Genomic DNA, 16,218 nt, shown 5'->3' with positions numbered 1-16,218 from the left:
ACCTGCGTATTCTATACACGACCAAAAGACAAGCGCAGTTTCTTCACGTGTCTCTAGGCTCCATGTGCCTCCTCCAGGTCTCCTTCTGGCTCTCCATCCTGCTTCCTTCCTTCCTCAGTCCCCTCTGCAGCTTCTTCTCTCCCTGCTCAGCTCCACCCTCCATTTGGGTGGGGCAGGGAACCTGGAACCTCCCCCTATCCTGGGGACCTCCCTGTTACAGGAATAAAAAGGGCTTTCTTTAGGACTGAAATTGCAATCGTCTCCTTTAATTCTCCGCGGCTGGCATTATAGCCAAGCCCACCGACAAGGAAAGCGCCAGCAGGGTGTCCAGAATCCTAAGGAACTGCAGCATAGAGTCAGGGTCACATGACAAACTACAGGCGGCACTCTGTCTTTCTGGGAGCAGTCTCTATGGTATCCTTCCAAACCCTCCCGCCTCTAGGGTAGCAGCTGTCACGTGATAGGTTTTACGGCCGGTGCCATGTGATCCTGGCCTGCAGTCGGGTGGCTGTGGTGTGGTACCTGGGCTACTGAAGGGCGGGCGGATAGGTCTTAACCGCCACGGCTAGCGGACTCTCTCCTGCGTCAAGGCTCAGGAACAACGAGCAGGTGGAGCGTTCAACGCTCAGTACCTACAGCACCGGTCGGCTCTTTCTGCCATCTCCGCCTTCACCTTTCTCACTCTTTGCAGGTGAAGTCACCTTTGGGTTTGGAGACCTTGGGGCCTGAGGCTCACCCTCGAAAGGACCCTCCCCCTCCCACCCTTTTCCCTCTCATCCTCCATCTTTCATTTGCACCACCGAATCATTTCGCCTTTGTGCTAGCCCGCTGAGCCGTGCCTGGAGGCCAAGTTACAGGCAGTAAAGGTAACTGGAGAAAGCAGCCCCCCAGTGGACAAAGGCGAAGGCAAGGCAAGAATAGAGCAGGCCTAAGAGTCGCAGTCGATGAGAATAAGCGGCTGAGTGGGGAACGTCGAAAAAAAAAGAAAGGGAAAAAAAAAAAAACAACAACAACCGAAAACCAGAGAAAGAGTACAGCAGATTTAGAAGGGACTGGAAAGGACTTGTTGCACAATGGAAGAATCTGACTCTCAGAAAAAGATGGAGAAAGAGACTATGGGGCCGAGAATGGATCCTCCCATAGGGGAACCGGAAGGATCACTAGGGTGGGTGATGGATATTATTTTAAACTTGTAAGGTGGGGCCTTCTAACTGAAGTGAATTGTGAATTAGAACACCCCTCCCCTCCATGATAAATTGCTTCAACTTACCAGTAAGGTTGATTGGTACCATGCTTTTGGCGACAAGATAAACTGGAGCAGGACTGGTTAGTAATTGGACCGAAACAATCCTTGGGACAAATTTCAGGTCAGTCCTGGGTGAGGGGTGTTCTAATTGACGAGACAGTGTTGAGTTGCTTTCAATTATCAATATAAAGGAGATTTGACATCGTTGTGCTGATGCTGGGAAGGGCAGGAAGGGATTTGGCTTTTCCTAGGCAGAGATCAGTGATTTGAGTGTGTTTTCAGTGCCAGTTTGTACCTGATTTTGACACTTGTTTTAATTTTTTGTACCTGAATTTGATACTTTTATATACTTTGTGCATGTTATGACTGAAATATGACTTGGAAGGACAACTGAAGGACTAAAGATACTTCCAATTTTTTAAAATTAACTGAATTTAAAAATAGAAACATTTAAATATTGTTTAATTTATTAAAGCACTTGTATTATGTTGCTTTGATAAACTTTTTAAGGTGATGAAAAATTGTATCTTGAATCTTAGTGACATATATATATTTCTAAATAAATCTTTCTAGTAGCTATCTCCTGAGCACATAATTAGGGAGTAGGGGTAATAAACCCAGTTTTATAATTTACTGAAATGAGGCCCTCTACTCAATTGAGGTTTCACATACAGCTATATTCTGCTATTGTGGTAAACATGCTCTTGTGTACCTCCATGTTTGTTTATTTCTTTAACTCCACTTTCTAAGGCAATTTGATCATGGAAACTGTCTTTTGGTTTACATCTGCAGGTGGGTGCTACCAAATACAGCTATGAAGAAAAAGGTAAGTCATGTTAGGTACATCCAAAAAATGAAGGTAAAGGTAAGAAGATCAGAAAATTTGTTGGTAGCAACCTTCTACATGTTCTTCCTGACCTTTGTCCCTTTCTTTGCTAGCAAATTTACATTTTCTACGATATAAATCCAACTGGGTTATTCACATACTTAAAACTTTTTGTACCCTCTCCCCCCAAGGCTCATAGAATAAAATCCTAAAGACTTCATCACATAGGATATCCTTTAAAGATCTATCCATAACTAAACAATCTGCTTCACCTGTGTTCCCTATAGTAACCATACAAAATCTGGTTTTCTTCAAATTTGTAAATTAACTTGCATTTTGTGCAAGCCATACACACACACTGAACAGGCCTCTGCTTGCACATTTATGATGACCCCAACTCAAATGTTAATCACTATAAAGCTTACATGAGTTTCCTAGATGGAATTGAACACTCCCTCCTTTTTGTTGCTCTTATGGTACTTCAAGATTACCTATGCCAACCTAAGGCCTCACCTTGGGGTTTAGGCAGAATCAATAAGAGCACAGCTCTGGAACAAATTTCTCAACCTTTTGGGGTTTTCACTTTCTTCCTTTGTAAAATGGTGATAATGATATTACCTGTCTCATAAGGTTGTTACGCAGTTTAAATGAGCAAATGCATGTATGTAGAACACTTAAATTAACATCTAGCAATCTTGTTAAGTCTTTCATAAGCGAATGAGGAAAGATTTCTTAAATTAAGAATAAAATGCACCATATTTAGCCTTAACTTGACCTAATGATTTAGTTATATCACTCCGTTTCTCTAAGGGGGTGTTCTTCATAAACCTGTCTAAACTAAATTACATGATTAAAAATAAAAACTTTTTTGTGACAACTTTAGTTTATATTCCTTACTGAGATAAAGTTATTTGTCTAAATAACTAGATTAAATTAAGGCTAAAATCAGTATGCTTTCATTAAACTTCCTTTTATTTGGAATTAGAATTTTTTATAAAATATCTTGGGATTGAAAATAGAAAATGTATCTACTTCATTTGAAAAGCAAGGTAGTTGGAACTATATGTAATAAATTTTAATTTTGAAAAAATTCAAAAGTTTCCTTAATCACTGCAAGAATCTGCAGCATCTTTGGTCCTTTTTTGTTTTCGTTAAATGCTGGCATTGGCAAGAAAACTATTCACCTTTATAAGGGTACCTTTCCCATTAAACAGTTGTCATTGTTAAAATCACTTTTGGTTTTTTTAATCTTTGTTTTGATAGATTGCTCATTCTTATGGAACATATTTGAGCACTTCTTATATGCTAGGCACTGGAGATATAAAGGGAACTCTCCCTGCCACTCAAGAGCTCAGAGTCTAGTAAGGAATAGGCCAAAAAAAAAAAAAATGGATACCTGAAGTGCATTACAGTTTTTGCAATGCACTAAAAATGCCATTGGAGGACAGAGGTGAGACACACCTAAGCCATTGTAGGACAGTAGAGTCAGAGAAGCTTCTTGAGATGGTTACTGAACCAAGTCCTGAAGAATGAGTGGTGCTTAGCTAAAGGAAGACAGGAGATTGCAAAGTCAGTTGCAGACAGTACAGCATTAAACAAACACATTGAGTAGGACTCCCTGAAGATAGGGCATAATCAAAGGTGCTACAAATTCTTGAGTTCAGTATGGCTGGACTTTATGTTGTTCTAGGCCAGGAGGGTCACACAATTAAAGGAAGTCTTACCTGTAGCTTAAGGACTTGACCCTATATGGTATGGAACACTTTTGAAAAGAAAAAGGAGACACAGAATAATTAATGGAACAAAACACAAAGGTAAGTAGAAGGGATGAGATCAAGGGCACAGGTGGAAAGGGTGACCTTGAGCAGGAGAAGGAACCTTGAATTATACTGAAATCCGCTGCCAGGTAGTTTAGTGCATGACACATTAGATTGTGTGAGAGCAAGGTTCAGTTTCCTCTCGTCGGTATTTCTCTAACATAGTTCTGAATATATGATTTTGTATGTTAAAAGCATAACACAGTCACTGTGATTCAGTGGCCAAGAGGATGTCTGACCCAGAATGGGTAAATGCCTGGCACCTGGAATTCTAGATATCTGCATTCACTTTGGTTGGAAAGCCAATTTGTTACAAATATCCACACAAGTTTGTTGGTACTGCTGGTAAAACAGTACAGGAGGAAATAGATCCTTTTAGTTAGACTTAGTTTGCTCTGAATTTCTAACAACTTTCCCACTTTGTCCTTAGGTGCTGTTGATGGGCAAAAGTGGGTCTGGTAAGACCAGCATGAGGTCTATTATCTTTGCAAATTATATTGCCAGAGACACTCGTCGCCTTGGTGCAACAAGTAAGATGTTTTATCTTATTGTAAAGTCAGGTGATCTTATCTATTAATCTGCATAACACTTGGTTGTAGTAAATTGGGAATGCAGAGATTGAGAAATTTGTTTGCAGCATGTTTGCCCTGTTTTCATTCCTTGTCAGAGAGTGTGGCCTAATTTTAGTTACTACTGCGTGCTCTCTCCTTTCTAGGTTGCTCACCAAGTGGAATGCCCTTGCCCAGCTTTTTTTTTTTTTCTTGTTCCTAAACAAGTATAGGGAACCTTTTATTTGTTTTGTGGGGAAGTGTTTGTTTTTAACTAGTGTTATATAAATGGAAAATTAATTGATAGATATTAGCAAACCTAACCATAAAATCTAAGATTTTTTAAAAGCAGTAGTTAGTCCTAGTCTTCATTAAAGGGAAATTGATGTGGTTTGGGGCTGTGAGTGGGAGGTTAACACCTTATCTGCATTCTGTTGTCTCTCTTTCTGAATATACATAGATGTCGTCTTTGGAGTTCCACCTCTGACTTGAGAAATATTTCATTGCCTTTTATGATTTGAATATTAAATCTGGTTTCTTGATCTAAGCTAATATGGCTGCCAGTTCAGTGGATCTGTGCTCCTGGGAGACACTTTCTGTCTGTGAATTGTAAAGCCATTTCATTGTACAGCATCCAGTATTTCTGACTTTTCTTGGTCTTTGGCTTCTAGGTAACAAAAGTGTTGCCCTATGTGTCTTTCAAAGATTCCTGAGCTAGGTTTCTAGTATCTTGAATGCTTTTAGGAACAAGACAACCACTATTTCATAAAGTATCTTACTCTAGTTTCAAAAACAGTTCACATTTTTGAAACCTTATGTCCCAGACCCTAGGATACAAAAGAAAAAGGAAACTACATTTCTATTCTTAAAGTGCTTGGAGTATAGTATACACTCTCATAATTGGGGTGGCTTCAATGGTTAGAAAGCTGTTTCTTAAGCAGAATCACAAGTCTATTTCCTTTTATTTCTCTTAGCTGGTCCCCTATCTTTCTTTTGAGCCTCTAGAAATATTTTAGTGTGATTAATTTCTCTGTCTATCCTAACCATCCCTGCCTCCCAAATCATAGCTTCCTTAAGTTTCACATTTCCAGTTCCTCCATTTATTTTTCTTTTCACATCATTTTGAAGCACTTGTAAAGACTTGTTTCAACATGTTTACATTTTTCTCAAGTACTGAGACTTGAATGCAGATGTGGTCTGATCATGGCAGAGTAGGACTATTAAATCTCTTGTTTTGGGCATCAGACTTCTGTTAGCATAATCTAAACCTTCTTTTGTGGATTATACTGAGTTATACTAAAAACAACAACAACCTTATTCCTTTTCAGATATATCATTATTAAAATACCTTCTGATTCTTGTAAAATTAATATTTTGAACCTATTAAATAATTTTGTTTTATTTTAGCCCATAATGTGTTACTGTACCTAGTGTTTGATAACTACAAAGTCACTATTTCAATGGGCCTCGGTTTCCTTATCTGTAGAAAAGGGGTTGGATTCTATTTTCATGTTAGCTGCTTATTCTCTCCTCTGATATGTTAACTAGCCTTCCTTACTTTGCATCTTCTCTAGTTTTCAATCTAAGACATTCATCAATAAATTGGGTCCAGGCAAGGTTGTATGCCATGCCTTGAGAGACTTCCTTTTAGAAAGTACCTGTCCAAACTTCTTCCTCTCTTGATTTGCTAGATTTTAATTTTAGATTTATATTTGTCCTATTCTTCCGAGTTAAATAATCTGTCATATGGTTTTAGTTGATTAGAGAAAACTAATGTTTCTGCAAACTAATGTTTCTGTTTATTTACTTTAGTTTTCATAGTAGCATCATTTTACTAGATGAAGAAAATATGACCTAGAAGTGAAATTCATTCAACTAGCAAGTGTTAGAAGTAGAATGTCAGTCTGTGCTCCTGCTCTAATCATTATGCTGAAGACTTAATTTTCCAATTAACTTTTGTTTTTAGCTTATTTGATTTGATTTACTACCTTAAGCCAAGTGAATTTGCAACCAAATTTCAGAACTTCTCAAGCTTCTTAAAATAGTTTTGAAATCTAGCAATATCATTAAAAAGTTGCAGAATGTTGCAAATTATGTAAAGCCTATACATTAAAGCTGGCCATTTATTCAACAAATGCTTTTCTAAAGCTTCCTCTGGCCAGACACTGTGAATGAGACCAGGTACTTGCCCTTAAAGATAGTTCAGTTAGGATCTTTATAATACATTATTAGCAATTACTATATGTCCCCAAAAGTAGTAAACGTATACTTTAAAGTTTGTTTGTCTTAATGCTTTAGTGTATCATTAACTGATTTCTCATTGCTGAAGAAAGGTCTGGATTCTATTGCTAAACTTCATAGAATAATTAAAGGTACATAGAATATATTGATTTTTATTTACAATTTGTTTGTATGCAATTTCTGATTTTCTTTAAAAGTAATAAGAGAGTACATCTTCCAAAATATTATATCACCTTAATGTTTTAGTGTTTTTCTAGTCACTGCTGAAAAAGGTCCAGAGACTACTTACTGTGTTTTGAAAATTCAAAGAATACAGAATGATGGTATTATTAATTTATTAGGTGACTGTTAAAATGTGTTTGTTGAAATAGTAAATGTGTCACAACAAATAATATTATGAAGTATGTTTAGTCTCAAGCACTGTTGAGGAACAAAAGATTTCCTACCTTCTCAAAATTCTCGGTTCTCTTGGCTATTATTTAATGTTTGAGTACTCTGATTTCCTTCCTTTATCTTTAACAGCCCTCCCTCTTTAAAAAAGAAATGTTTTCTTCTTTCTGCCCCATAAATGTATGTGAGTTCCCAAAGCTCTGTTCTTGGTTCCTTTCAGTTGTTCATATGACTGCAGGACAGGAAGAGAAGGAAAGGCAGAGGACCATAGAGGAAACATGAGACTCAAGAAGGAGGTGGAAAGTAGGGCTCAGATTATAAAATGCCTTATAAACCATGTTTATATGCCAAACTATAGGTAGTTTGAACTGAAGATGGAGGGTAGCCCCTAGAGAGTTTTAAACAGAAAAATAACATGATCAGATTTTATTATTTTTAATTTTCAGTTTTAATTACAAAAGTAATACTTGTGAAGAATTCAAACATTACATAAGTATCAAAGTCCCTTCCTTCATTTTCAGTCCTATTTTCTGGAAACAACTACCATTAGTAGTTTGAGGTTATCCTTCTGACATTTTTTTTGTCCAGAAGCATACAGATGTACATGTATAAGACATGCCTTCTTAAGGAACAGTGGAATAAAATCTGCATTTTGAAGAGATTGTTATGTCTATAATGTGGAGAATAGAGTGGAGTTTGGCAAAGGTAGAAACGGGAAATTTGGAAACTATTTTAGTAGACCAGATAAGTGGTAATGGAGACTTAACTTGGAGACTTAACTAGGGTGGTGGTAGTGGATATGGTGAGAAGTATATGGATTTAGGATATACTTTAGAGGTAGAATCGATAGGACTTGCCAGTAGATTTTGGGGGAGAGGAGAATGAAGGAGTTAACTCAAGGATGAAGCTAAGGTTTAGACTTAAGTAACTGGTCAAATTCAATGAGATGGTGAAGACAAAAAGAGGAATAGATTTTGTGGAAGAATGGGGAGATTTTAAGGGGAGATGATGAGTTAGTTATTTTGTATACATTAAATTAGGGATACTTGTAGTTTATTGAAGGGGTAATGTCCAATATCTGGTCCAGAAAAGGAGAGAAATCTGTATTAGAAATATATATTAATGAGTTATCAGTATACACATGGTAAATAAAACAATATTAATAAATTATCTTGCCTGGGAGAATAATACATAGAAGAGTAGGTAGCCAAGGATCAAATGCCAAATAATTTCAACATTGGAGGGACAGAAAGAAGAATAGGGGCTGTAAAGGAAGATCTGCCAGAGAGATTTTAGGTACGATATTAGAGCCAAGAGAAGAGAAATTTTGAAGAAATTTGTCAACAGTGTAATGTTGCAAAATTAAAACAAGGACTAAAACATCCACTGGAATTGGTAATGGCACCATTGGTCACTAGATAAGAACAATTTCTATGATATGGGAGTAGAGATCAGATTTCTATCTGATGTAATCCATATCTAAAGAGTCACTGAATCCTGTCACTTCTTTTGTTATTGTCTTTCCTTTTCTCAGTAGTACTTCTTTCCATTTTTTTTTTTAGTACTAGACCGTTTACATAGTCTTCAAATTAATAGCAGTTTGAGCACCTACTCTCTCGTAGACTCTGTTGGAAATACAAAAACATGTAAGATATGATTCCTTTTCCAAGGAGGGGGAAGTAAAGGGGAAAGGGAAGTAGTTTGTGCACCTACTATGTGCCAGGCACTTTATGTATAATAGCTTCTTTAACCCTTACAGTAATCCTGTGAGGTCAATAATATGCCCTCCATCACACCTTGTTTTTAATACAAGAGAGAGCTAATATTGAGAGATTAAGTGCCTTGTACAAGGTCACACAGAAAGATAGGGCTGGTATTTGAAGTAAGATGTTTGACTCCGATGTCCATGGTTTTTTACAAAATGTTTAGCTGGTTTATGAAAAGCTAATATTGTATAAAAGTTAAATAGCAATCAGTTAAAGTAACAGCTTTGAGATGGTCATAGAATAAACACCACTGTGTTGTTGGTTTGACTGTCACATAAATTGTAAAGATGTTAAATTGCTAGACTTTGAGAAATTTCCTGGACAAAAATTTTCATTGTTCTGCTTTGTGATTTTTAGTGCCTGGCAGAGAGTAGATGCTTAATAAATGTTTGAATAAATTCAGAGGGTGTGACAGCGCTAAGTGGGGGTGGCTAGGTAGGGCTTTTAGAGGAGGTGGGATTTAAACTGTGTCTTAAAAGCAGAATCTAACTTTGAAAGAAAGGTGGGGAGGATTTACTAGGCAGATGGACAGAGTAGACAAGATATAGGGTGGGGAGGCAAAGTGTAAGGCAGAGGTCGCAAACAGGCAGCCTGTATGCTAGATAAGACCTACAGATGTGTTTTGTTTGGCCTATACACTGTTTTAGAAAAATTTGAATTGGTTATTAATATGTAAGTTTCCATTAAAATGTAGATTTCCCACTTACGTTTGAAAAATGTAAAGTTCTATTAAATCTTGAGCCTACATTCCTACATAACAAATAACTAGAGCTGAGTAATTACCACCCACTCCATCCCCTTGGGTGGATATTTACTCTCTACACTTGATCGACTTTGCTCAAGTATACATTTACTGGCCTGGCCCCTCTTAGCAAGTTTGCGACCCCTGATGTAAGGTATCTTGTGGGATGTAGGGGTTGTGGGACTTGGGACGACTATGAATAAGCCAAATTGGACTGGAGCAAAAGGCTTTATTAACGTGAATTATTGGGGAATATAATAATAGATTGGAAGCCAAATAGTGAAGGACCTTGAATAGTCATCCCGCCCCCTGTGCTCCCAATAGCCATGGAGGAGCCATTGATAGTTTTTTGAATGGGGAGTGACATGTTCAAAGTGTTAAGAAGATGAACTTAGCAAGAGCCTATAGGATGAAGTAAAGCTGGTAAGACTCCTGGGGTAGGTAGTGGAGATACAGTAGTTGAATAGGCTTGAAAAGGTAAGGACCTTTCTTAATGGCAGGCTGTAAAACAAGGAGTGACTTCAGAAAGATTACAAAAAAAAAAAAAAAAGAATGAATTAAATGTGAACAGAGGAGGACAAAAATGACCCTCCTCCAAAATAAAAGGGAAAATGGTAGGGTCATTAACCAAAATAAGGAAATCAATAGAGGGAATGAGTTTGGTTATATCTTGTGTTTGTTTTGTGTCTGGTTTTTGCTGTTTAATTTTTTTTTTTTTTTTTTTTTTTTTTTGCGGATGGTGTTGGTAACTAGGTCAGGGAAGAGCTCTTAAATGATATAGGTCTGTTTTACATGTTGAAAGTTTAACATTATAATTGGAGATTGTTTTGGTTTAACCACTAAACTACTAAAAAGTAAAATGACTTACATGAGAGCCAGTTCTGTAGCTAAGGGTAGTTCAGGTGCCTACCTTGCCACTAAACCATACTACTAAGCTAAAAATCACCTTCTTCTTGTGGCTTTGAGCATTTCACTCCACTTTGGGCCTGAATTCCATGGGGCAGTGCTTTGCTTGTTTTGATTTTCACCTTCCATGTTACAATTATTAGATTTGTCACATTTGTTTTCTAGTTGATGTAGAACATTCTCATGTTCGATTTCTGGGAAACCTGGTATTGAACCTGTGGGACTGTGGTGGGTAAGTACCATCTACTTACTTGTTTGTGAGGTCAGTGACAATAATCATGGAATCTAATATAATCAGTACAGAGCATACACCTGTAGTATCTCTCATTTTTAATAGATTTATTAGATAGAAATTACCTCAGAATTGGCACTTTTACTTCATCAGAAATTTTAATATCAACATGCTCCATGAAGAAATCATATACTAAATATTCTTACTTAAAGGTATCACTTTAGTTGAATGTTTAATTTTAGCTTGTCAGACACCATTACATTATCTCTCAATTAATAAATAGAAGTAGAATATTTTGGGGTGTGGAAATTAACAAGATGATAAAAACGTTATTTTTTCAAACATTTTTATTGCATTATTATTGGTTTACATTGTTGTTTGCATTATAAGAATGATGTTACCATAGTGCACCCACCACCAAAGAACCTATAGTCCACCCCATAGATCCTTGTGCTTCCTCCCAGTTTTGTTCTTCTTCTTTCCCTTCTCCCTTCCCCTCTCTCTCCAGAATCAACACTTGATTTAATGAAGACCTGTGGCTTTTATGCAATTGTGAAAATGTTCTCCCTTTGTGACATGTTTAAATAGTATGCCACAAGCTGTATCTAGTTATTGGTAGTATGGGATATATTTTACCCTTTTGAAGGTGAATGTTTCTATCTGAAGTGGCCTTATATCAGTGCCAAGCTCTTAGTCATCACACCATGCCACTTCATTCATTCTTTGTTATTTCCTTAATTAATCCCAGGCAGTCTAAACACTGTAGATCAGACCTGAGCACATATTCTAGAGTCAAGTTACTCACTGTTGGAGTAAGTGACAGTTTTCCCTCTCATGGTCAAGGCACTTCTGAAATATCTCCTGACAAATACACACCCACTGTGCTTGTATGAAGTGTTGTTCTGTACCCTATGGCCATTTGCATCTTTTTGCTGAAGCAGCAGTATGTAGTGTACAGTGGCTAGGAACCTACGTTCTGGAGTTAGATTGGGATTTGCATTTCTCTTCTGTTAGCTGTGTTATCTTAGGTAGATCATTTATGCTCTGAGCTACAGTTTCATCAACTGTACAGTAGGGATAATGATGATACCAACTCATAGGTTTGTTTGACAAGCAAGATGTATGTACAAAGATGTATAACCAAGCACCTCACAATGTAAAGGTACTGTTAGCTCACTGTTTCCCAGCTCCTAGTATAAAGCCAATCATAGAGTAGATGCTTTATGAGTATTTGTTCAAAGAACAACATAATAGCCAAATAGTCTGTAAAAAGAATGACTCCATTACTATTAGTAGATGTATCACTTAATACCACCTAGCAGTTCTCTAAGTATGAGTTCTTTTCATTATTATTATTTCTAATTCTGTAATCTGTGCCAAGAGAATAGTCTAAATCCTTTGCTTTTAGGCAATAAGATGTTATCTTCATTCTCTACAGATAAGAGAACTGAACTGCAGTGAGATGAATCTCCCAAGTCCACACAGCTAATGAATAGCAAAGTGTAGGACTGGAAGCTAGGTTGATTTTTTTTTTCATAATAAAACTGTGCTGATATCTGCTAGGCAGCTGGTAATAGAGAAGCACCCACAATCTAAGAAGCAAAGAATAACACTGCTAAAAAGTTATCTTGGAGTCATTTTCATATTCATTAAGCACCTAGATTCTGTACTAAATGAAAGTTGGAAAATAATAGCAAACAGTAACAGACATTGTCCTTGCCTTGTGGAACTTGATGTCTTGGGAAGTAAATGCCATTAATTAAAACCTTATGTAAACACATGTAACATCACACTTGTAGTAAATTGAAAATAAGAATAAAGTATTAGTATGATGACTATGATGACTGGATTTATACAAGTCAGAGAGGTCAGGGATGGTTTTTATGAAGATGTATAGATTGAACTGAATTCTAAAAAGCAAAGTAGGAATTAATTAGTTGTAGAGGTAGGGGGATAATATGTGAAACAGTGAATAGCATGTGTGAAGGCCCCTAGGTGGATAGACCATGGGCCACAAGAACTGAGGTAAGTATATTTGAAACACGAGTGGGGCAAAGGGTGGTGCAGCTTAAGGTACAGCTTAAGAAATGAAAAGGTAAGGTGAGACTCATTTGCTATTTTTACTTTAAAGCCTTAATATTATCATTTGTATTGATTAGGCTAACACAAATAGAACTTAAGTAGGAGTGACTAAACTGAGGACTTGCTTATTACCTAGATTTTTTTCCTGCTAGACAGGACACCTTCATGGAAAATTATTTCACTAGCCAACGGGACAACATCTTCCGAAATGTGGAGGTTCTGATTTATGTCTTTGATGTGGAAAGCCGGGAACTGGAAAAGGACATGCATTATTACCAATCATGCCTAGAGGCCATTCTGCAGAACTCTCCAGATGCCAAAATCTTTTGCTTGGTGCACAAAATGGATCTGGTACAGGAGGATCAACGGGACCTGGTAAGAAAGGGTGCTTGATCAAATGGTTTTTATACCATTCTTTTTTCAGGAAAAAATTCTCAGCATAAGCTTTCAAAATAGACTTCTGTCATTTTTTTTTTTAATTAAGAATCTTTATTTTATCTTCCAGGTAACTTGCTTACTTACATCTTGAGATTTTCCTTCAAGCATTTTGTCTCCATTTGAAGTTCAGTGAAACATCACAGTAGTTTCCTGAAACAATAAATGTCACTCTATTTTACTAGTGATGTCATTTTAGTTGTAAATATTTGCACAATTATGATTGCTAAAATTTTGAAGTATACTTTTAGTAATTTTAGTTTTATTCATTTCCATTGGGCAATCATAATATTTATCAACATGTGAAGTAAAGTTTCAAAGAAGGTAATTTCCCCCGCAATGGAGCCTGTATTATCATCTCTGAGAGATGGAGTAGACCATTTCTGTTAACAAAAATGAAAATATACTTTAAAGAAGAAATCCTAGCAGTTACTGCTATCATTACAAAGAATGAAAGCCAGTCTCTATTGGAAACATGTTTTAACTTACACAAAACCAAAATGTGCTATGCAGAGGGAATTTATTGTTAGGTAAAAGAAGTCTATTGGAAGTGAATCTATTTCTTCCCCTGTTCTCAGTAGATCTGTTTAGGTCAATCCTTGATTAAACTACTTTATTTCAGTTTATTTCTGTTTGTGTGTATGTATGTATGCATTTTTATTGGAGTGTAATTGATATAAAACAATTTCAGGTGTACAGTATAATGATTCAATATTTATATATACTATAAAATGATCACAATAGTTAACATCCATCGTCATACATAGTTAGAATTTTTTTCATGTGATGAGGACATTTAAGGTCTCATAGCAACAGTAAAATATGCAATATGGTATTATTAACTATAGTCACCATGTTGTGCATTATATCCTCATGACATACATAACTTGAAGTTTGTACCTTATAACATCCTTTACCCATTTCTTCAACCCCCATCCCTGCCTCTGTATCTAAGGTTTTGTTTTTGTTTTTATAGATTACACATATAAGTGAGATGATATAGTATTTATCTTTCTCTGACTTATTTCACTTAAGCATAATGCCATCATTTTCCATCCATGTTGCAAATGGTAATATTTTGTTCCTTTTTATGACTGAATAGTATTCCATTGTGTATACAGTAATGCATTACTTAACAACAGGGACACATTCTGAGAAATGTGTCCTTCACTGATTTCATCATTCTGTGAACATGGCAGTAATTATACAAACCTCAGTGATATGACCTATTACACACCTAGGGTACATGGTATAAACTTTAGGAATCACCATAATTTATGTGGTCTGTCATTGACTGAGACATTGTTAAGCTACACATATAATACAAATTCTTCATTCATTTTCATTCAGAGACACTTAAGTTGTTTCTATATCTTGGCTATTTAAATAATGCTTCAGGGAACATGGGGATGCACGTATCTTTTTGAATGAATGTTTTCTTTGGATAAATACCCAGAAGTAGAATTTCCAGGTCATAAGTTAATTCTATTTTTTTAAGGAACCTCAATTCTGTTTTCCATAGTTGCTGCACCAATTTACATTCCCAACAACAGTGCACGTGAATTCCCTTTTCTGTATATCCTCACCAACACTTGTTACTTTTTGTCTTTTTAATAATAGTCACTCTGTCTCGTGTCAGGTGATATTGTGGTTTTGATTTGCATTTCCCTGATATGTGATGTTGAGCATTGTTTTATGTTTTTATTTTCCATCTGTATGTTTCTTTGAAAAAATGTGTTCATATCATCTGCCCTTTTTTCAATCTGATTGTTTTTTTTTTCCTTCTGAGTTATATGAATTTTTTTTATATTTAGATATTAACCCCTTTTCAGATATAAGATTTTCAAATATTTTCTCCCTTTCTGTAGGTCACCATTTCACTTTGTTAATGATTTCCTTTGCTGTGCAGAACTTTTTAGTTTGATGTAGCCCCAATTGTTTATTTTTGCTTTTGTTGCCTTTGCTTTTATAGTCAGATCCAAAACCATCACAGGACTGCTGTCAACCACCTATATTTTCTTCTATGAGTTTTATGGTTTCAGGTCTTAAATTCAAGTCTTTAATCCATTTTGAGTTAAGATAGTGTGCCTATCATTTGTTTTTAAAAACACTATTAAATTTTCTTTGGCTAGGAGAAAGAAAATATATTCATTTCACAATTTTCCGATTTAGGTGACCTGAATGTGTAGAATCACTAAGTAGCTTTTACATATTTTTAAGTATATGTGCTGCTTCTGTTTTACTGTCCATCACAGTAGGCAGTTACTGCAAAGACTGACCACCAGGGGTGAAATGAAGAAAGGCTGCAGCTATCACTAGGTTAATTTAGAAAACTGGTATGAACCAGTTCAGATGCCAACTACACTGTGTTAGGTACAATGCTAAAAGTTCCTCATAATTTCACTAACATGGTATATTTTCCTTTCATAGCATGGGAGTTAATACATGCAAATTTAAACTAGAGAAAATAAAATAGCAAAGATAAACTCCTAGATAGCTCTGAGATTACATGAACAGCAAATCACAAACATCATCTCACTTTAGTTTACTCAATATAAAAAAAGAAAATTAGATTTTAAAGTCTAACCTGAAAGTTTAGATCCTATATTTCCAAAGATAAGGCTGGGTAAAGAAGTTTTAGACTGTTCTGTTGATAAAGAATATAGTTCCTTTTTTGAAAACAAGAAGTCTAAGGATACCCTTTTTTGATAATAGTTGTGATGAGGAATGCTTAACCCCAAACATAGTTGCAGGATTGCATTTAGTGTTTCAGTGTTTGGTTATTTTGGATGTCTAGGCTAGCTTATTGACTTTCAAACCTACTTGGTTTTATTCCATATTTCAATCTAAAAAACTGCTTTTGAGTATCTTGTTTTTTAATTCCTTATTAATATTGGGTCTGTTTTGATTCAGCAGAACATCTTGTAGGTAGCTTGGGCTTTCAGATTGTTAAGGACTTTGTTATTGTTTTTTCTGTTTTGCTTCAT

At 36.1% G+C, this 16,218-nt stretch overlaps 1 protein-coding gene across 5 annotated transcripts in view; it reads left to right on the top strand.

Moving 5' to 3' along the window:
• Positions 1 to 461: 461 nt before the first annotated feature.
• RRAGB (Ras related GTP binding B) overlaps positions 462 to 16,218 on the top strand; it is a 32,209-nt gene continuing 16,452 nt past the window's right edge. For 2 of the 5 annotated variants that reach the window (XM_037512341.2, XM_037512339.2), the window contains exons 1-6: positions 462 to 1,165; positions 2,039 to 2,072; positions 4,320 to 4,419; positions 8,631 to 8,714; positions 10,648 to 10,714; positions 12,949 to 13,171. In XM_037512341.2, the coding sequence (XP_037368238.1) occupies positions 1,074 to 1,165; positions 2,039 to 2,072; positions 4,320 to 4,419; positions 8,631 to 8,714; positions 10,648 to 10,714; positions 12,949 to 13,171 (600 nt within the window). In that variant the 5' untranslated portion in view covers positions 462 to 1,073. The other 3 variants (XM_037512342.2, XM_054695705.1, XM_037512340.2) reach the window with 3 other exon arrangements.

The sequence above is a fragment of the Talpa occidentalis genome, unplaced genomic scaffold, assembly GCF_014898055.3.
Source record: "Talpa occidentalis isolate TD23 unplaced genomic scaffold, MPIMG_talOcc4v2.1 talOcc4.15, whole genome shotgun sequence".
NCBI lineage: Eukaryota > Metazoa > Chordata > Mammalia > Eulipotyphla > Talpidae > Talpa > Talpa occidentalis.
This window is presented reverse-complemented; position numbering and strand designations above follow the sequence as displayed.